At 43.4% G+C, this 19,520-nt stretch overlaps 5 protein-coding genes across 9 annotated transcripts; 3 read left to right on the top strand and 2 right to left on the bottom strand.

The window, feature by feature from the left end:
* The first annotated feature begins 134 nt into the window (after window positions 1–134).
* Window positions 135–3,443, top strand: Alg11 (ALG11 alpha-1,2-mannosyltransferase). Of its 2 annotated transcripts, none has more exons than XM_071720094.1 (8): window positions 135–314; window positions 900–1,133; window positions 1,294–1,526; window positions 1,640–1,857; window positions 1,952–2,236; window positions 2,299–2,558; window positions 2,633–2,767; window positions 2,851–3,443. In XM_071720094.1, the coding sequence occupies exons 1-8, from the start codon at window positions 289–291 to the stop codon at window positions 2,936–2,938; spliced, it is 1,479 nt and encodes a 492-aa protein (XP_071576195.1). In that variant the 5' UTR covers window positions 135–288; the 3' UTR covers window positions 2,939–3,443. The 2 variants fall into 2 exon arrangements, with proteins under 2 accessions (XP_071576195.1, XP_071576196.1); XM_071720095.1 differs by having other exon boundaries at window positions 151–363.
* On the bottom strand, window positions 2,993–5,950 carry Rtca (RNA 3'-terminal phosphate cyclase). Its single transcript, XM_071720098.1, has 8 exons — window positions 5,490–5,950; window positions 5,289–5,432; window positions 4,806–4,923; window positions 4,400–4,721; window positions 4,175–4,316; window positions 3,956–4,095; window positions 3,718–3,871; window positions 2,993–3,657 (listed from the first exon to the last, which is right to left on the bottom strand). Exons 2-8 carry the CDS (start codon window positions 5,346–5,348, stop codon window positions 3,433–3,435), a joined length of 1,161 nt encoding a protein of 386 aa, XP_071576199.1. The 5' UTR covers window positions 5,349–5,432; window positions 5,490–5,950; the 3' UTR covers window positions 2,993–3,432.
* A 293-nt stretch (window positions 5,951–6,243) lies between these two features.
* Window positions 6,244–9,349, top strand: Vsp37a (Vacuolar protein sorting 37A). 2 transcript variants are annotated; one of them, XM_071720096.1, is made up of 5 exons: window positions 6,244–6,517; window positions 7,013–7,202; window positions 7,558–7,672; window positions 7,746–8,270; window positions 8,405–9,349. In XM_071720096.1, the coding sequence occupies exons 1-5, from the start codon at window positions 6,429–6,431 to the stop codon at window positions 8,749–8,751; spliced, it is 1,266 nt and encodes a 421-aa protein (XP_071576197.1). In that variant the 5' UTR covers window positions 6,244–6,428; the 3' UTR covers window positions 8,752–9,349. The 2 variants fall into 2 exon arrangements, with proteins under 2 accessions (XP_071576197.1, XP_071576198.1); XM_071720097.1 differs by lacking the exon at window positions 6,244–6,517 and adding an exon at window positions 6,546–6,937.
* Window positions 9,350–9,537: 188 nt separating this feature from the next.
* Window positions 9,538–19,118, bottom strand: Plod (procollagen lysyl hydroxylase). The gene is made up of 9 exons (XM_071720092.1): window positions 18,888–19,118; window positions 16,508–16,739; window positions 16,097–16,437; window positions 15,565–16,018; window positions 15,208–15,435; window positions 11,152–11,473; window positions 10,962–11,066; window positions 10,723–10,869; window positions 9,538–10,268 (listed from the first exon to the last, which is right to left on the bottom strand). Exons 1-9 carry the CDS (start codon window positions 18,988–18,990, stop codon window positions 9,984–9,986), a joined length of 2,217 nt encoding a protein of 738 aa, XP_071576193.1. The 5' UTR covers window positions 18,991–19,118; the 3' UTR covers window positions 9,538–9,983.
* Window positions 11,553–15,195, top strand: LOC139781265 (immunoglobulin domain-containing protein oig-4-like). Of its 3 annotated transcripts, XM_071720118.1 has the most exons (6): window positions 11,553–11,874; window positions 12,187–12,374; window positions 12,479–12,628; window positions 14,082–14,264; window positions 14,413–14,562; window positions 14,707–15,195. In XM_071720118.1, exons 2-6 carry the CDS (start codon window positions 12,192–12,194, stop codon window positions 14,863–14,865), a joined length of 825 nt encoding a protein of 274 aa, XP_071576219.1. In that variant the 5' UTR covers window positions 11,553–11,874; window positions 12,187–12,191; the 3' UTR covers window positions 14,866–15,195. The 3 variants fall into 3 exon arrangements, with proteins under 3 accessions (XP_071576219.1, XP_071576216.1, XP_071576217.1); XM_071720115.1 differs by lacking the exons at window positions 11,553–11,874; window positions 12,187–12,374; window positions 12,479–12,628 and adding an exon at window positions 12,872–13,853; XM_071720116.1 differs by lacking the exons at window positions 11,553–11,874; window positions 12,187–12,374; window positions 12,479–12,628 and adding an exon at window positions 13,924–13,940.
* Window positions 19,119–19,520: the final 402 nt, after the last annotated feature.

Below are 19,520 nucleotides of genomic sequence, written 5' to 3'. Positions count from 1 at the left end.
CACGAACCCAGAGGAACTCTAGCTGATCAGCTGATGGCGCTGATTCCGCCATCTGTATTTTCCGACGTATATTAAAAATAAGAGAGAGAGAGAGAGAGAGAGAGAGAGAGAGAGAGAGAGAGAGAGAGAGAGAGAGAGAGAGAGCTAATCTCCCGCGACAGCGAGGTTAGTTTTCGGTGCGAGGTTAATTCCCGCCTGTGAGAGATTGTCCGCTTGAGGCTTGAGAACCAAAATTACACGTCAGCAAGCTCGGCGGTTCCACGTGCAGATCCGCAAGTGGCCGCGAACATGATCGCGATTTTTTACCTCTTAATGTAAGGGATACCGCTCGTTAGCAGCTCGTTAGTGCGATCCTCTTGCATGGTGTGTAACTTGCAAATAGAGTTCTCTAGGCATTAAGAATCTTTTTCTCCCTTTCTTTTGCGAATATCCATTTTCCCCCGTTGCTTCGAAATAATTAGATTTTTATCTCGCGGGAATATTCGACCTGGAGAATTTTGCGCTTAGTTTCAAAATTTACATTGGTCACCGTACATGATTTAGTTAGCTTTAGATTAAATTTGTAAAAAGTCTTGCTCATTGTAGTAATGTTCCATAATATTGATTAATTTTTCCTCTTACTATTATCCGCAGTCTGTTTCTCCATTTCTCTCATTGCTACCTTGGCATAATTAAATTTTTATCTCAGGTTGCATAAGATTGTCTTGAAGAATGTGTACTTGTAGTCGCAACATTTATACTGGCTGTTTATAATTTAATCAGCTTTAGATTATATTTGTAAAAATCTCGCCTATTGTATTAGTGATATTCTACAATATTGATAAGGAAATTATTGTCTTTATATTTAAGCGTATCTATAGATATGTCTCTACTTAATTTAATTCAACTTATCTTTACAGAACACCCATAAAAATCTTATTCGTAAACATGCTGTTACTAATACTTGCCGTGCAAGTACTCCTTGTACTCGTCCTTTTGCCAATTGTATTGACAATATTGAGAAAGTTTTACTCCAAGAGACGCGAGGAGAGACAACAAACTGGAACGGTCCTCGGGATCTTTCATCCATACTGCAACGCAGGCGGAGGAGGCGAGAGAGTGCTCTGGGCTGCGGTTCAGGCTATACAGAATAAGTATGTGCCAAAGTAACGTTTTTGAGGCGTCTAATATTAATACAACTTGTGACCTGTCAAACTTGAGATACATCTTTGCATCGTTACTCGCTCATTTGCCATTTGTACTTCTTATATTTTTATATTGAACTCGACTTCAGCTATTTACATATGCTTCCAGATATCCTGATGTATACATAGCTATATACACCGGCGATCTTGACGCAGATCCCGAAAAGATTATCAGCAGAACCGAAAAGACATTCAATATAAAATTACGGTCCAACATCGAATTTGTCTATTTGCACGGACGAAAATGGGTGGAAGCTTCCACGTATCCTTATTTCACGCTTTTGGGGCAAAGCCTGGGATCCATTTATCTGGGCATCGAGGCACTGAACAATCTTACACCAGGTGACGTGATAAATTGTTCAAATGTGTACTAAAAATATACTAATTTTACAGTTTCTATTAAACAAAGACACATAAAAGTACAAATAACACATGATTATACAATGAAATTACAGATATATACATCGACACGATGGGTTACGCGTTCACGTATCCTTTATTCAAATATATCGGTGGTTGCCGAGTCGGATCGTATACGCATTATCCCACTATTTCGACTGACATGTTGAAGTACGTCTACAAGAGAGTCATCGCGCACAACAATCGAAGGATCATCGCCAGAAATCCTTTCTTCTCGGGAGCGAAATTCCTTTACTATAAATTATTCGCGCGTGTAAGTATACAGCGACAAATTCGATCAATTGTTTTATAGGAAAAAAAAAAGAATAAGTCTTTTCAAACGGCTATTTCACAGTAGAACATTTCAGTTGTACGGAATGGTCGGTAGTTGCTCCGAGATCACGACTGTAAACTCCTCGTGGACCGAAGACCATATCAACGCTATCTGGAAATGTCCGTTAAAAACGCATCGAGTGTATCCCCCGTGTGACGTGGAGCACCTGACTGAACTGCCGCTTCTCAGCGACGAGGAGAAGGGCAGCTGCATACGCATATTGGCGATCGCGCAATTCAGGCCGGAGAAGAATCATCCGCTCATGTTGAGGGCGATGTTCGAGCTAAGATCTATCCTTAAGGAAGAAGTTTGGGAAAAGGTGAACTAATGACTCATCCCAATAGCATCGAAATGTATTCTAAACTTGATCGTGCTATTTAGGTCAAATTAATCTGCATCGGTTCCTGTCGAGATGCCGAGGACGAAAAGCGCGTTAAAGATATGCAAGATTTGGCAAAACACTTGGCTTTAGACAAGAACGTCGAGTTCAAAGTAAATGTACCATACTCCGAGCTTGTATCCGAGATGCAAAGAGGAACGATTGGTCTGCATACAATGTGGAATGAACATTTTGGTATCAGCATTGTGGAATGCATGGCCGCGGGATTGATTATGGTGGCCCATAATTCCGGTGGTCCGAAGTATATACTGACTCAATTTCGTAAAACATTTTTTTAATAAAAAGTTTATTGTAATAAATATTCTATGATTTTAGGGCGGACATCATAGAAACGCGAGCGGGTAGTGTAACTGGTTTTCTAGCAGAAGACGAGATGGAATATGCCAAGGTACTAGCGTCCATTATACAAATGCATCCAAAGGAACGAGATGCTATTAGAATTGCTGCCAGGTAAAGATACAATCAAGAATATTTTATATAATTTGATATTATAAAATAAGAATTCTGCTATATATCAATTCCTTTTTTTTTAGATCATCTGTAAGTCGTTTCTCAGGCCAAATCTTTGAGAAGGAATTCTTACGAGCGATCGAACCGTTTTTCAGATCAAAACAAGAATAATGTTTGCCTTACAATTCGTCTGTAAATGATAAATTATGGATGTGTGTAAATGGCTCATTTCAAAATCAGAATGCATTTTCAGTACATGTTATATTACATCCCGTACATATAATAGCGTGTATATGTAAAAAATAAGGGTGTTTTCTATGTGAGATAAATATTTACTTATTTATTTAAAGACGCGAAACTTTTTGTTTGATTTGCGTTAATTTTAGGGTATAGTACATTAAACAATCATGATTTAGCACACAAAAACTAAACTACGTGTATAATTGTATATATAATGATGCTTGAACTGTATTTAAGTAATTTTAACATTCTTATAAAATTCTAGAAATATTCTTGAAAGTTTACGAAAGTACGTTTGAACGTTAATGTACGTCGATGTTGCAATTTATTTATAACGGCAAATGCGAAGGCCAATTGACCGTAATACTTCGGTCGAAATTGTTAATTACATGTGCAACGATAAGTTATAATAAAGTATCGTATGATCATTGCTTAACCAGGCTGTCGTTAATCAATCCACATCCCTGGCATTCCAAGACGTAAGACGAAGTATCCCCGTCTTCGGCGCTTTTCGATAAATTGAAACGAAGTCCACGTTTACCTAACATTATCTCCGCGATCTGCATAGCAGTCTCCGTGTGACAAGTGAGCTTCTCGTCTCCGACTTTGATCTTCGACGTACCTTCCGCCAGTGCCATTAAAATTATCATCTGTAACAAATGACGCATTAATCTGAAAGTTGAAGCTCTTTGGGCTCGCTGTCAATTTACCTGGTCCTGTGTGTGTTCGTCGACACACGCCCCTGTTAGGAGTGGCTTTAAAATCTCGTTAGCCGCTATATCACCTGGCGGTGGTCCCTCTTGGTTTCTGGATCCTAAGCCGGAGCCGCCGAGAACGCATCCCGTACTGGTGTTACACACTATACTAATATTCATTTATATTTACATTGTTGGCAATTTTTTATCTGATAGATTAGAAAAGAAAATTTTAATGAAGTAGGTTCCTTACTTAATACCAGAACCGTTTCCAACAGCCATCGCTCTGTCTTCCCTGTAAGCTTCAATCGTAATCGGTGGTACTCGAATGTTGCTTTTCACTAATTTATTTGTTAAAACCGTTTTAGCATCGCTGGCCATTGTATGTGCCTCCTATATAAAACGTACAGCATCAACAATCAACTTAACTTTTTACTAGAATTTACTTGAAGATTCAATGAAAATGACATACGTTGATGTTAACTGATCCAGCCACGTAAGACCATCCTGTTATTCCCCGAGGAATTCCTACATCGGTTAAAGTAACCGCGTTTAAACTACTGACCGGTTTTATGCGTAAATGCACCTCGCCTCCACCCTTTGGATAATATCCCCTCCATTTATCATTAATTTTAGTATAAATAGAATAATATAGTCATAAATTTAAAATCAGGTGCGACAAATTTAGTGCATATACCTCTTCACGACTACGAAATCGAAGTCTGCTCCGAATTTGTTCAGCATCGGTTTGAACACCTCCGTCAAATACTCGATGTGTGGGCCCATGGGAACGTTCGTGCCACCCTTGAGGATGAGCGTGACCGTGTCGTTGCACGGAAAGAAGAGGGCACATGGCAGAGCTACTTGTGCCAACAAGCAAATGCATCCAGCAGTTTGCGTATCCGCTACAAACGTTTTCTTGGTTTTGTTCAATGGACCGGGACGGAATTCCAAACGTGTCGAGCCTATGTATCCACCCCTGACTTGAGCATTACACATCTCTTTGACAAGTTCCACACCTGTGGACAACACACAGAGTTGAGTTTTTTTTATATCTCGCACAGAGTCACACGTAAAATATTGAATACCGCTTTCGCATTTACCTTTCAAATGCTGCGCCGCGAGACCAGGCTTGGGCCTTCCAGCGCGTATATTCTCGATTTCGATCGGAATTCCGTAGAGCGTGCTCAAGCTTAGAGCAACTCTCAACACTTGTCCACCCTTTGAGAAAGAATCAAAATTGCGCATTATAGATACCAAACTTTTTTCAAGAGGCTGTGATTTATATGTCAAATATGAAAAGGAAGAGGAGAGAAAGAGAGCGAAAGATTCAAGCTGTTAACATTGACAGATGTGACACACCTATTACCACACAAATTAAACACTACAGGAAATATTTCAGAGAACAAGACATATCATAACATTAAACAGATTTAAAAGACATGTAAATAATGAAATACGGAGGATTTGAAGCGTAGCTCGCTCTCTCTTCAAGGTATAAACATGTCAAACTTAGCACATAACTCAATGTGTTTAATTTGCAGAATAACAACATTCGGAGGGTCGTCTCCCCGCGTCGTACTTACACCCTCGCCCAAACTGCCGTCTATCTGCACGAGGGACGACATGACGCGATTCCTGAGCATTCGAGCACCCCGGTCCGCGTCGAAGGAAGACGTCAAGCGCGTGACACGCCGGTTCCGCGTTTATTTTCGGAGCGTCGCGAATCTCTGGGGAAAACAAAGATTAAGCCGTTGTAAGCGCTCGCTCGGAGGGGGATTACTTACATCTAACTATAGAATGAATCCTGCTGGCACGTAAAGCCCGAACAGGCAGCCGGCTCTTCTCGCGCCAACGCAATAACGATCGTAGAGATCCGTCAAAATCTCGTCCCGTCAACGAGATACTTCACGACGAAGTCCTTCAAAGGGGGGGGGGGGGCAGGGGAGAGAATAAATCTGACAATCTGGATCGTTCCGCGAAGCGGGAAAGGCGCAGCTTTCACGCCAGAAAACTTTGTTTCTGATAACACAGAAGTGATATGTCCTTCTCTTTCTTTCTCAGATTTGATGTTGCTGACCGAGACGAAGAATCCCCTGTCTGCGCGACCTCGACGTACGCGTCTCTAGAAATATATTAAACGGAAACATCGCGGATTTAAATCTCGAAGCGATGCTCCGCGAGCGTAAAGTCAAAACGCGGAGTATTATCTACGGAGGATTTGAGACAGCTGTGTAGTGTGTAGTTCAATGTGGACGTAGAGGCGTTCGCGTGCTTTGAGTCTCTCTCTCTCTCTCTCTCTCTCTCTCTCTCTCTCTCTCTCTCTCTCTCTCTCTCTCTCTCTCTCTCTCTCTCTCTCTCTCTCTCTCTGACTTTTCTTTCTTTAGCTTCTCTCTTTTTCTAATCTCTCTCATTCTTTCTCATTTCTCTCTCTCTTTCTTTCTCTTTCTCATTTTTCTCTCTTTCCCTCCCTCTCTGCGGGTTCTATCTCTGTCCCTCTGGCGCGAGGAAGGCGACAGTGGCGCTGTTTGACAATTGACAAGCGCAACTAGTAACCCGAGTCGAAGCGAGCCCCCGTATTCCCGATCGGGGCCCATCTCTCCGTTCCTTCTGCGCGAAGTGCGACGAGGTTAAAAACAGCTGTTCTGCTGGATGGTCGCGTTACTCGCGTTGACAGGGACGACGTTCAAGCGGATGAGAGATCCATCGGAAATCCAGGCACTTAAATGATATCGCGAATATTCCGTGGGGAAATCGAGAATGTCGCGGTCAAACGCAAACGGCAAATCGACACTCTGAAAATCTTTAACGACAAGTAAGGGTATAGAACTCCCCGTCGTCGAGGGGCGCGGGAGGGCGGGCTTCTCTCTCTCCCCCGTCGACGACGTTTAACCTCTCTCGTTAACCTCACTTGGGCCGCATTACCACCGCGCGCCGTTAACACGGGCACTCGATGTCGTCCCCGCCGCGAATGGCCGCCCACACCGCGAAAAAACAATCGGATTGCCCGTCACGTTTCTTCAGCGTAGCGCTGCTCTTCCGAGCATGTCAAAAACCATCGCGAGTTTCCCCCCGTCGTGACGGCGACGATCGCCCCCGAGATTTTTTTCCTCTCTCGAAATCGCGTCATTGTCTCGAGTCACGCAGAAACGTCGGGCGTTTTTGAATGAATGCCTCACGACCGAGATAAGACAGCTACGAGCTAATGACGTTGAGAAATTAATGCTGGCTCAAGGTCACAGTTGGTCTCTCGAGTCTCTCTACTGGTCGCAGGTGCCTGCCGGAGTGTAACGTAACAAATGCTTTGCAGTGTGATAGAGCTCAGAGAAAATGTGGACTATCAGGTGGAATTTCAAGCTGGCGATAGACGAATGGCTATTATGGTTTCCCTGTCGCCGAATTTCCCACTGGAGAAGCCGGTGCTCAGAGTTTCCCCACCGATAAGCCATCCCTGGTGCAACGAGCATAGTGAAATTACCAGCGCGCCAGGATTACTCAACGTAAGCAGGAAAATCTGTACCAAAAACTCTTCTGAATTATATATTATTATATGCGTTATATGTATTAAGCTGCGGCTCACTTAATACTACAAATGCTTCGAAACATTCTTCTTCTACTTTCTTCCAATGAAGAAAGAAGAAAAAGAACGCTTCAAAGTATCAATTGTTCTTTTTATATTTTATTTATGTATTTTAGGCTGCAGTCCATTTGATGCTACAAATGCTTTGAAGCATTCTTCTCCTTTTTTTTATTGAAAGGAGAAGAGGAATGCTTTTGTAAGTGTTAAGTGGACCGCAGCTTTATTTTCATGTATTTTGTACGTCTGAGATAATAAATTTCTTGTTGTTACGCCAGTTTTCAGTACACAGTGACCTCGGTCGGGTCGTCCAAGCTATTATCAGAGAATTCAGCAAGAACCCGCCGCAATTCTTAGAGGATATTTCGCCTGGCTCTACTAAATCTCACCCAGGTACATGTCGCTATCTTACTTGTCCCATCGTGTGCCGATATAATGATGACATACTTCACACGTATGATTGCAGATCTACAGGGAAGGAACTCGCCGTCTTACTCGCTTCAACAGTATCCCGTCGAAATCCCGTCGACGTCGTTCAATTCCTATTACAACACGCAGTATCCGCATCTGTCGTCCTCCAACGCAAACACGAGCATTTACAATTACAACTATACGAACTCCGGCCACACGTACGTCTCGTCCTCGAAGTCGTTCGGCGGCACGTCGCATCACTCGGCGTATATTCCAAGCTCAAGAAACAGCACTCTTCAAAATTCCACGTCCGCGCGGTACACCTCGGATCAGCACGGCGCGCCTTACCTGAATTCGCATTACGCGAACGCGAACTACCAGCAGCCGTTGCCGAATCAATCGCAGGCGAAAGCGCCGCAGAGCATAATATTTCCCGAGTTAAATAATTTGACTAACGAGGAATTGAAGAGGCTCAGCGAGGATGACGATAAGCTAGACGAATTCCTGGAGAAACATTCCGACATTAAAGATATAAATGCGGCGATCGAAGATGCTATGGATTGGGTTGAAAAAACTGCCGGTAAGAACAGAAATATCTTTGCTATTGAAATAATAAGATCACATAAAAACACGGTCTATTAATTCTTTCCTATTTCATATATCTACCGACAGTCTAGTTCGATTGCCTAATAAGCTCGTAATTTTTTCTCGTAGAAGCTAATGCAGCCAAAGAACCCGAACTGAAGCAGCTGCAGACTGATGTAGCGGACAAGGTGAAAACGGTGGCAGCGCTGAAAGCCAGATATGATAATCTCATACAACGATACAACAAATTGTCCGACGTCTTCACGCCGGATCACATAAAAGAGTGTTTGAGGCAGGCGGCGGATGAGAGCCATGAAGAGAGTGAAAAGATTGCGGAGGACTTTCTCAACCGGAAGATCGACGTCGAGCGCTTTCTCAGCACGTATATCGAATGCCGAAAGCTGGGCCAAGCTAGGCGAACTAAGGAAGAGAAACTGGCGCATCAGTTGAATGAATTGAAACGGGCTGGTTTCTGAGATGAATATAATATATATATAACCATTTTTTTCTATGACTCGAACAAAAACTGTAAATAAGACTTAGTTAAATTAAACGTTATTGTGAATTTAAATTTATAGCATTCGTGATTACCAAATGTCTAATGTGGCTAGGAGATTCAACTGAGGATTTGGCTGAAACGTATTTTGCATAAAAATTTTACGTTTAATTCGCTTCTTATTTACGCTGCATTCTAAATTATTTTGAACCGCGTAGCATTCCAGAATTGACGCATATACACAAGTGGCGCTAAACGAATGAAGTGGTTAAAAAAACCGAAAGTGCTTTAAGATTTAATTTTGATGGAATACAGTTACACGTAGTATTCCGGATAGTTTAATGGGATAAGAAAGCAATATAGTGAATGGTTAAAAGAATTAAGTCCGCGTTGAAATTTGTGTAACAATTTCAATTCAATGAGTACTTATTCCATAGTGAAAGTAACATGGCTTTAATTATGTTAGTTTTGCACAAGTAACATGTACTGTCGCGATTAATTCTGGCAGAAGTGCGTTTTTTACTCTGTAAATAAATGTGCAGGGGATGTAATTAAAATCGATTTTTGAAAATTTGCTATTCGGTGACGTTACTTTTAATTATTTATCCTGTTGATGTTCCTAAGATTGTAACATATTGAAAAATTATATAGATATACAATGGAAAATCGAAAACAAGAATGTTGAACTTGAAGAGATTTGAAACCCTTCTCCCTTCGGCCGTACTTAAAGAAAGTAGAATGTAAGGAAAGATTAACATGGATAATATACTCGTCATATTTAATATTTATTATTATAAATTTTATTATTGATCTGTTTATGTATACTTTGAAAGAGCTTGCGAATTGAGGTGTCAACGAATATTGCACAATATATATATATATTATATATATTCCAATTTTATCATCTCTGTATAAATTGGCAATATCGCTAACTGTGAAAAGCACGATTAGGCGTGCATTTACGTCGGAGTACAAAAATAATACATCGGTTAAGCAGCTTTCACATTTCTGTTAAATGCACTATTCAGTCCATCAGTGGCAATTGACGATTTCTAGTCGACAACAACAATGAACACGTTCATGTAGAGTTACATTTCTCTTTGATACCGTGCGTTATCTTTCTCTTCTTTTGATATTTGTTCTCGATACGGTGGCAGTACATTTTCAATACGGCGATAGTTCGATAATTTATAGATTCACGGTGGAATTTTATCACGGATCCACGAAAGAGATCATGATGTAACGTGTGCCCGCGATTACTCGCAATCCCTCGTGATAGTGCGTCAGTCGTCCTGGATGCATCAGCATCCAGCCTGGCTTCGTGTCGGTGACCGAGCAGTTGTACCGGATGAACCTGCATCCACCGCCCTCGTAATCCACTCCCGCTTGATTCAGGGCGATATTGATGGTGTAGGTCGAGGAGTCGTGATGCGGCCTCAAGGATGGCTGCTCATCCGGGCGATACCTCACGACGAAATTCATAAGGGACCGTGGTGGCTGCCGACACATGAGATTAGCATAACAACGTGGTTCCAAGTAAAATAATCTATAGCAACTAAACATAGCTTTGAATGATGATTAGTTGTCTCAAATCATCATTGTTCTTTAATTCAAGAATCTACATACAACGCAGAGATCCCGAACACTTGCTACGAAGCGGTACAACCTTAGTTAAACTTTGTGCGTTTAGCGATTGCGGATTGCATATACCATTGTGAGATCTGTGCGCATTAAGGACCCCTTCCATATATCGAAATTTTAGAATCTTACGTAGTCGTCATATCCTGTAAAGACATGCTGTTGCAAGGGACTGACATAATCTTTTAGAAACTTTAACCAGGCGTCCTGAAGACCGACTTGAGTCATGTGAATATCACGGGTCGGTACCGCTTCGTATCCGGAATCCAGTCGAGGATCCTAAAAAGACCAGCGAACATAAATAAAATCTTACATCGTGATAATAGCCGGTGAAGACGAGCTCCTGCAACGGCCTAACGTATTCTTTCAAGAAGTACAACCACTGTTCTTCGTACTGAACTTGGTTCATGTGAATGTCGCGGGTTGGCACGTTTTCGTAGCCACCCGACAATCGCGGATCCTGCCGAGAAAGTTATCAACACAGTATGAGAATTCCAATAACAATTACTAAGCTAATTGCTGATAAAGGGCTCGCGCGAAGTACCAACTTACGCGATTAGTTCCGTCCGACCATTGTCCGAAAGTCTCAACGATCCCTACGAGCTCCTTGGTGAACCTGACGTTAACAATGGGAAACCAATAGACATCCGGGCACGGCTGCAAACAATTAAATTGGACAGAAGGTAATAAAAGTAGACAATTCCGAGAAATCCTTCACTAGCTAATCGGGGACCATCTTTACCTGGATCGGCTTGTTGTCGAGGTTGAAGTACTCGCTGTAATTCGGATGAATGTACCTTTTCTCCCAGTCCAGCTTGTTGTCCATGATCTGGTACATGTCCGGATAGGTGAGCCGAATGTCGTAGGTATCCGGATCGACGAGGTGGCCGAACTCGAGCCGATTGCTGACGTACATGAACAGTCCTCGCTGTCGGTTTCCTTGGGCGAACGCCATCTCCGTGTCCAGGTCGCCATCCTCGTAGGACGGTCGGGTCGCCTTGTTCCCTATGATCGTCGCGTTGATCAAGTAGCAGTTACTGACGAACGGCACGTTCCACAGTCCCCTGAAACAGACATCGGCGTGATTCGGCGAATTGCGTGTCGGAGGAGCGCGTCGGAGAAGGCGTTGCAACGAGCGCGACCATCAGCGGAGACAGAGAGCCCTTGTTTTGCCCCATGACCGGGTGTACCGCGGTCGCCTTGTTTTCCGGAGGTCGTCGCTTAAGTGTTTTGTAAGGTGATGGCAGTGGTAGCCGCGATTGGCCGTTGAACATACTTGGCAATGAGTTATGCATAATTATCCAATTGAGATTCATAACTCTGTCGCACCAGCGTGTGACTGCGCGTGTCCATCGCGCGTCGCCTCGTGGTTTCATTCGTATTTTAGGCGGTAGGACCTAGCGGATCCGGTCTCCCGTAATACGCTCGTGTCCAGAGGTCAGCCAAGTACTCTCCCTATCTTCCGGTAAGGATAACGAAATGCTTGTGCACGCTTGATGAATTGCGCGTCGCGCGCGCGATTACATCGTAGATTGGATACGTTATTGCCCGCGGAACGCGACTCATTGATCTCATCATCGAATTTCTCACGGTCGCGCGAATCGATATAACATAACGGTATAATGTAATATATATGTATACACATAAAAAGAGTAGTGGGTAATGCTTGTATAATAGTGACAAATGAGTTCGCGATAAGGTATATAAAGTGTTCGCGACGGAGGCCGCGTGTGTTGTTGGTCACTCTCCAGTCGTCCGAGTTTCTCTCTGGTTATAGACCAAATGACGAGATGCCGGCTGCTCTATTTTCTCCTATTAACGGCCCTAATGATAAGCACAGAAGCGGCAAAGGGCGGCGGTGGTAGAGGGAGAGGCCGCGGCCGAGGAAGAGTATTCGGCTCGCGAATGCACATCCTGATACCTAATCGAAATCCTGCCAGTACGCACTATTACGAGAACAAGGATGTGAGTTGACGCAACAAGGATCTGTGTGCTATCTGTGTATCTATGTGCGTGCGCGCGCGCGCGCGCGCGACCTAGTGATATCATTTGCCGGGTGTCTTTCGCAGGGTGCCAAGATCGTGAAGGCGTCCCACTTCGAGCTGGATTACATGCTGGGCAGAAAGATCACGTTCTTCTGCATGGCGATCGGTGTCCCGAGACCGGAGATCACCTGGCTGAAGGACGGGATCGAGCTGTACCATCACAAATTCTTCCAGGTAGGCTAAAAGGAGGATCCATTGTTAAAGAGAGCGGATATGCTTCTCGGATCTGATCGGCGAGAATCGACGACGTTTGTTATTGTCAGGTGCACGAGTGGCCCGTGGGTAACGACACGATAAAGTCGAAAATGGAGATCGACCCTGCGACGCAGAAGGACGCCGGATATTACGAGTGCCAGGCGGACAATCAGTACGCAGTCGATCGTCGGGGCTTCAGAACGGACTACGTCATGATCTCGTATTAAAACGTCGTCTCCTCGAGTAACGGTAGCTCCGCGATCGCCATAGTATTAGAACGAATAATTATCCTGTGTGAAAATAGATATAGACATTTGTTATCGATTTGCTACATATGATAGATTTTTACCTGATAAGTAAATTTAAACCCAATAAGTATTGTTAGTTACTGAGATAGCTCCTAATCTAAAAATTGATAAGCGAAACAGGTCGTGATATTTAAGAGATCAGTCCAACTTTCTACGTGCCTCGGCGACGTAAAGATTAAGGTCGTAACAATTTGTCTTTTTTTTTTTCCCTCTGACGCGAGCAAAACAGACCTCTTTCGAATCGTCAGTGGGACGTGCAAAGATATGAATGTAAATCCGGCGGTTCCCTCAATTCGTTAAAGCGCGATTAACTGTTATAAGGGGTATGCGACGCGAGGAATATATATCGAAAATGGTCCATCACGGCGAATTTAACAAGGCAATTGCAACGCGCCGCGCGAAAGTGGCATGGAAGGGCATACATCGCTGCGTCGCCAACGCGACAATCTGTAGCACAGTGTGAAATAAACAATTTTGCATGAGTATAATACGAACGCTGTGTAATCGTCACAGTTATTTCCCCTCTAACTGCACAGCTTCCGTTTCCCGGGTTTCAACTCTTGAACTTGAAAACGCGTAATTGCAAATTTTAATTAAGGCAAAATTTTAACACGTCGGGCATAACTAATTCAAAAGTGACCCGCAATTTTGTACCGGAAACCTGAGTCATCCGGAAGGAATGGACAAACGGTTAAATTAATGGATAAGCGGTCTGTAGATTTGATAGGAATTGATGGCGATCATGTAGTGCAAAGGAATAACCGCTGCATATAGACCGACATACATTATCTGCATATAAGTCTGTAATAGATACGAGAGGACACTAGGGGAGTAATGAGTAGGTGCCTGTCAGTTACATCGGAGTTCCGTGTGATCGACGAACGCCGCAACGTACAGTGAGTATCCTCAGCGTATCTTCGCACCGTTAAATAATAGCACCAAGCGCAAATTTCAGCATCCACCGCGCGTTTCCACATAATCCCGTAATAACGAGACTTAATTGCGACGTAAATTTCGATCGTTTCGATCCAAAATCAAGTGAAACGAACGACATACCGAATCTGCAAGTTTGAAAATCGTGATACATTATGTGTTAACGTTCCATTCCATTCCACTTTTGTCAGATTATCATGTCACGCTCCATGCTGTTGCTAATCCTGCTGGGTATATTATTGCTCAATTGTCAAGAGACACTTGGCCGAAGAGGACGCGGAAGGAGCAGGAGCAAGTCCCGCGTGCAAATTGGATTGCCCATTACCGGGAAGTACCGTGATCCGGAGAGCGATCAATATTACAACAATAATAACGTACGTAGAAAAGAAAGATTGCCTAACAAGAACTTCTTCGTTCTCGCATTACTCCATCGCGTATAGTTTTTTTTCCAATGAAAAAGATCAATGTTTTGATTTAAAAACTAAAATCGTCACCGATCTATATTAATTTCTTTTTTTTTAGGGAGCCAAGATACTGCTGGCGTCGCATTTCGATCTGGAATACGTTCTGGGGCACAAAATAGCTTTCCTTTGCGTCGCTCGCGGCAATCCACGCCCACATGTTACGTGGTTCAAGGATGGTGCCGAAATTTATACGCATCACTATTTACATGTCAGTGAATATATTCTTAATCTAAAAACGACATTGGTAAAATTATTTAACCGAGGAATCGTCAGAAACAAACAATTGAGCTGTACCTACAATCAATAACCGATTGATATTTTACCACCGCTAACGATATTCCATTCTTTGCAGATACACGAGTGGCAAGTCGGTCCTGACAAAGTGAAATCGAAACTCGAGATCGATCCCGCTACTCAGATGGACGCAGGAGTCTACGAGTGCACGGCGGATAATATGTACAGCATCGATCGAAGGTCTTTCAAGACTGACTTCTCCATCGCTTTCGATTAGTGCGAGCGTACGAGAGATCCCAAACGAACACATATAATAGATAAGAAAATATATAAAGCCCAGGTAATACGTAAAACTTTCTACGATAGACCCTAAGAAACGGTAGACACTAAGGAAACGATTTAGAACGATATGTATTGTCGTTGTACAATTTGCAGAAGAAAATTAAATTCTTCCGTAATGTGAAAAATTGTACTCAATCCTATCGAGAAGTGCAGCTTTAAAATCGGCATCTATCTAGAATTGTAATAATCTGCGCTTCCTTCTTTTTCTCTCAAGCGTATGATTGTAGTCGGTTTAAGCGAAAAATATAGATGATTGATATTTGTACATTCGCTTTACCTGCGTTCGTTTTTTATTATCTCCATGTAGTCGAAGCTCCGTGCGTAAAATCCGTCGTCCGTTATGGCGCCCCAGAAGTTGCTCCACGCTTTGTACGGTCGTATGAGCAAGGGCGCGACGATCCCTCTCTGCTGCTCCACCAGTAACTTCAACGTGTGCTCGTTGTCTAGATGCGCGACTGCGTCGACCGACATATATCCAGAACACTCCTTCAACAAGCAATGGTCCCTGAAACAGACTGCTCTTTAGCATTCCTCTAAATGTCGCGCGTCCCTTCACTCGCTCCAACATTAAATAGCGTACGCATCGAGTCTTTAAATACTTTTACGGAGTTACGAGCGCTCCGCTTATGCTTACATTGCCAACTTTCTCGCGTCAACCTCGCTGACGCCGTCGCTCGGCAATATCCGCTTCGCGCTCAGGTATTCTTGGCCGATTGTTTCAAAGAAATCGTCCACCACATCCTCGTGATAGGGCACGTTGTTGTAAACGAACAGATGTAGCCTTGACTTCGGATAGGATTGGCGATAGATAGCTCGGAAGAATTCTTCCAGGAACGGCGTGGGATGCTCGATGAAGACGGCTATTAAAATAACCGGATGCGTTGCCGGTTTGGTCTTGTCGAGCTCGATGGTCCGGTTCCAGCACTCCAAACATCCCTCGTTCGGCGTCCAGGCGTGGGCCAGATAATTGCTCAAGGAATTTAAGACCAGCTTGCTGAACCCGTTGCCGTGAAGCACCAGAGGCACCGTGTTGTAGACGATGTTCTGAAGATAAGCCTCCTCCCCCTTGAACCTGAGCTCCACATCGGCTGCGAAGGACAACATGGCGATAATTAAAGTACGTTAAACGCTTGACGCTCCTCCCCGCAGACTCCGCTTGCCCTTACCTACCGCACCGTGGAGATTCTGAAATATTTCGGATTTGTGATCCAGCTTAATCTTGTGCCGTAACCTAAGTTCATCCTGCAGATACACGGTCGTGTAGAACAACTGATCATCGTCCTCGTCTTTGATCGGCGCGGTGTCCAGGATCTTGTACAAGTCGGACGCATAACCGATGAAGCCACCGGAGTTCAGGTATCGTTTGCCCCTCGATACGAGCGGATAGTGAGCCGCCAGGGATTTATCCGGCCAGCAATATCCCTCCGCGGAGAATAAAACTCGAGCGCCGGTGTCCAGGAATCGCTCGACGATGGTGGGCAAACCGCCGAGAAATATAACGTCGTAACTGAAAGGAGGAAATATATACACGTTATAAGTTATAAAATGTCTTTTATGCGGCGTCAGAATGTACCCACCTATCGGTGAACAAGACGATCTTCTTCTCGTCATTCTGATAATCCTTTAGAGCCTTCTTGAACAAATTAATTTTGTATCCACCGCCGGAATATTTCACAACGTTACCGCCTTTCCAGGTCTCGCCCAGGCCAAGGATGTTCAATTTATCGCTAAATCCGTAGACCTCGGCCGACCTCAGGTACCTTCGGAAGCCATCCGTCTCGTTGGAGGCGACGGTAAATACCAGGACATCTAAAAAATATACATTGCAATCAGCCATGAGATGGAGAAAGACGTGATAATCGAAAATTAAGAGACAGCCTGGTAAATTTTTTTTCTTTGTCTTATTGAAGAGTATAAAGAGTCGAAGTCGTACAGGGAAGATGATTGAACAGATTGACAAAGAAAATTGTTGCGAGGGATGCTCGAGAATGGACTGTGCATCGGGGCCGCGTTACATCGATTCCGTCATTGTACTCAGCTGGTGAACTCGTTTGCGTTACGCCGATCTCGTGATGTCACGTCGAGAAGTAGTCGCCCACGAGAGCCGCAGCACGTACGCCGGATGCGTTGAGAGAGAGCACGCGGCTCCAGCGTTTGTATTACTGAGCTGTCGATGCTTACGCAAGCAACGTATGAGATATTTTTAGAACAGACTGAACCCATGGAAATTCGAGGAAAGGCAGGGAAGTCCATTTGGAAAGCGATTGAAAAGATCGGGCAAAACGTTTAAAATATTATCCTCCTTGGAACAACTTTACAAGAAGATTGTAAAATGAAAAATGTATACAATATATTAACGATAAGATATATTGACCTAGTAGTTATACATCAGTTGAGAGAAACGATCGGCGCTAATTTTGGCGAGTTATAAAACGTCGTTAAATTAAGGAATTTCAAGATTCGAGTATCTCTCGAGTCTGCTCGAGATGCGATGAGCAGTTAACGCCGGAAGTGGAACGATAAGGACCGTGCACTCGATATCTGCGGTTACATGCCGACTAAAAGAACGGAGTCGAGTTAATTGAATTAATTTCACGTTCTATAAACGAAATGATCGTCATGTATTCGTTATCACGCGATTCTCACTAAGACTTGAACGATAAATAAAGTATTTCCACGCATAAATCGTGCAGACGCCGCACTTTGTTTTATTATAACAGACATTGTTCATGCTGTTATGATAAAAGACCAAAGGGCAGTGTTACAATCGTCCAAGCATTAAAAAACTGATTACGCAACGAAAAATATTCTACTCGAGATTATGCGTCCCACGGATAGCCTTTGTGACCCCATCTTTATCCTTTGAATCAACATTTATTGGCGAAAAGTTTCCAAAAGATTCGATTAATCAGACGTACGAAGACCATCATAAAGTTCCCTCTTTGAAATATTGATAATTTTTATTCTGTAGAAATAATGTGTAAAATTCTCCAAGATTATTATAAGCTTTTAGCATCTTAGTTTAAATAAACTAAGGCTAGTGAAGGTAACGAACTGTGTAAAGTGTGTCTTGCGGATGAAGTAAATTATTTCAGGCACGCGTCACCTCGAGAAGGAAGAAGAGCCGAAACTCGTCACCAACCGAACTGCGGTCGACAAAATTCTCCGTTCATCATTTCTCCGATTTTCCTTACAAAAAATAAATAATTATACATATTACTCTCTCTCTCTGTTGTTAAATCGATTTACGATTGATTTCTCGGCAAGATTAAAGAGATGCGATCGTGCTAAGGTAGGACTCTCCAAAACGGAGATTTTTATTCTGAACTGACGTGTGGGTGTTCGGAGCACCGGTTTTAGACAAATAAAGAAAATACGAAAGAGAAGGAGAGCCATTGGAGGACCCGTGAAAGAATTCTTTGATTGAAGCCTCAGCTCTGTTTTCGCTGTAAACGATCCTAATTTAGTACATTCTTATTAGAAGCCTTTATAACTCTGTATATTCCTTTTTCATTATTAATTTAATATATTCTTTAATATATTCAAAGAGCTGTTATATATATAAATAATTTTTCATCGATATTGTGTAATTACATGCAAGCAATAGGTCTGATTTTCTCAACTGCACTTTCAGCTTTCTCTTTCTTTTGCCTTCAAAATATCTGGAGGTAGACTGTCGTATTCTGACCGCAGAAAATATAACATGAGCGACCGAGAACAGGCCTAATGATTCACGTATAATCATCTGATATTTATATTCAGTCCAAAGAGCATTGGATGAGGAAGCTCTCTGAATCTTTAGACTTCTGTTATTGTTTAGAAGAATTCAAACGGCTTGCCATGGACGGTCTCCCTCTCTCTCTCTCTCTTCCTCTTTCTCTCTCTGTATCGATCTTCGTTGCGACATGCCGACACGGAATTCATCCGTTCTGGGCTGAAAGGGCGATCGCGTCATACCGTTAACGCCGGCTGCTGGTGCCTCGCTGACCACGTGGTATGTCAGGAAGATGCAACACCACACGAGCCAGCATCCGATCGTCGTCCCCTTGCCACCGAACATCTCACTCCTTCTCTCTTTCTCTCACGAGCGCACTAGCTGCAAGTACCCTGGGGGTGATCCGCACCGCTCCTCGGTGACATACATCCACGTCTGTCGCTTGGCGTCGCTTGACGCGGACTGCAGTGCGCACCGCGAGCATGGAGCCAACGGAAACCGTCGTGCAGAGCCGTAATCAGAAATCGCAGCGCCCGTAGTATATTATATCTTTAGCACGCGAGGACCGTGCGTTGGCTCTCCCATATCGGATTTCGGAGAAGAAGCCTAAAAGCTCGGAGGATGTCGAGCATCTACGCCGGACGCTTGCATTCCCACGATGAGGACAATGAAGGAATCACAAGAAGACCGTGAGATCATGAGAAGATGATAAAATTATGATAAAATTATGAGAAAAACCATGAGGAAACGTTTCCTCGAATAGTTTGCGTATAGATACCGTTTACCGACCTTCTCAGACCCAGTCGATGAAATAAGAAACGTCTTCACCCGATAGTTCATCAATGTTGTAAAGAATCGAGTGCTACGTTCAGCAA

Source organism: Temnothorax nylanderi, unplaced genomic scaffold (assembly GCF_030848795.1).
Source record: "Temnothorax nylanderi isolate EJ_2023f unplaced genomic scaffold, tnyl_v1.0 TNYL_tig0325_pilon, whole genome shotgun sequence".
In the NCBI taxonomy this organism is placed as follows: Eukaryota; Metazoa; Arthropoda; class Insecta; order Hymenoptera; family Formicidae; genus Temnothorax; species Temnothorax nylanderi.
This window is presented reverse-complemented; position numbering and strand designations above follow the sequence as displayed.

Coding starts and splice junctions, on each gene's coding strand:
- Rtca (XM_071720098.1), bottom strand. CDS start 5,348: ATGCTCAGGAATCGCGTCATGTCGTCCCTCGTGCAGATAGACGGCAGT. Junction 4,317..4,399: donor GATTTCGTAGTCGTGAAGAG/GTATATGCACTA, acceptor TGATAAATGGAG/GGGATATTATCCAAAGGGTG. Junction 4,096..4,174: donor CTGGATCAGTTAACATCAAC/GTATGTCATTTT, acceptor CGTTTTATATAG/GAGGCACATACAATGGCCAG.
- Plod (XM_071720092.1), bottom strand. CDS start 18,990: ATGTTCGGTGGCAAGGGGACGACGATCGGATGCTGGCTCGTGTGGTGT. Junction 15,436..15,564: donor GACGCGAGAAAGTTGGCAAT/GTAAGCATAAGC, acceptor AGTCTGTTTCAG/GGACCATTGCTTGTTGAAGG. Junction 10,269..10,722: donor TCACCGGCTATTATCACGAT/GTAAGATTTTAT, acceptor ATGTGTCGGCAG/CCACCACGGTCCCTTATGAA.
- Vsp37a (XM_071720096.1), top strand. CDS start 6,429: ATGATATCGCGAATATTCCGTGGGGAAATCGAGAATGTCGCGGTCAAA. Junction 6,518..7,012: donor CTGAAAATCTTTAACGACAA/GTAAGGGTATAG, acceptor AATGCTTTGCAG/TGTGATAGAGCTCAGAGAAA. Junction 7,673..7,745: donor CTCTACTAAATCTCACCCAG/GTACATGTCGCT, acceptor GTATGATTGCAG/ATCTACAGGGAAGGAACTCG.
- LOC139781265 (XM_071720118.1), top strand. CDS start 12,192: ATGACGAGATGCCGGCTGCTCTATTTTCTCCTATTAACGGCCCTAATG. Junction 12,629..14,081: donor ACCATCACAAATTCTTCCAG/GTAGGCTAAAAG, acceptor CACTTTTGTCAG/ATTATCATGTCACGCTCCAT. Junction 14,563..14,706: donor ATACGCATCACTATTTACAT/GTCAGTGAATAT, acceptor CATTCTTTGCAG/ATACACGAGTGGCAAGTCGG.
- Alg11 (XM_071720094.1), top strand. CDS start 289: ATGATCGCGATTTTTTACCTCTTAAT. Junction 1,527..1,639: donor ACTGAACAATCTTACACCAG/GTGACGTGATAA, acceptor ATGAAATTACAG/ATATATACATCGACACGATG. Junction 2,768..2,850: donor GCTATTAGAATTGCTGCCAG/GTAAAGATACAA, acceptor CTTTTTTTTTAG/ATCATCTGTAAGTCGTTTCT.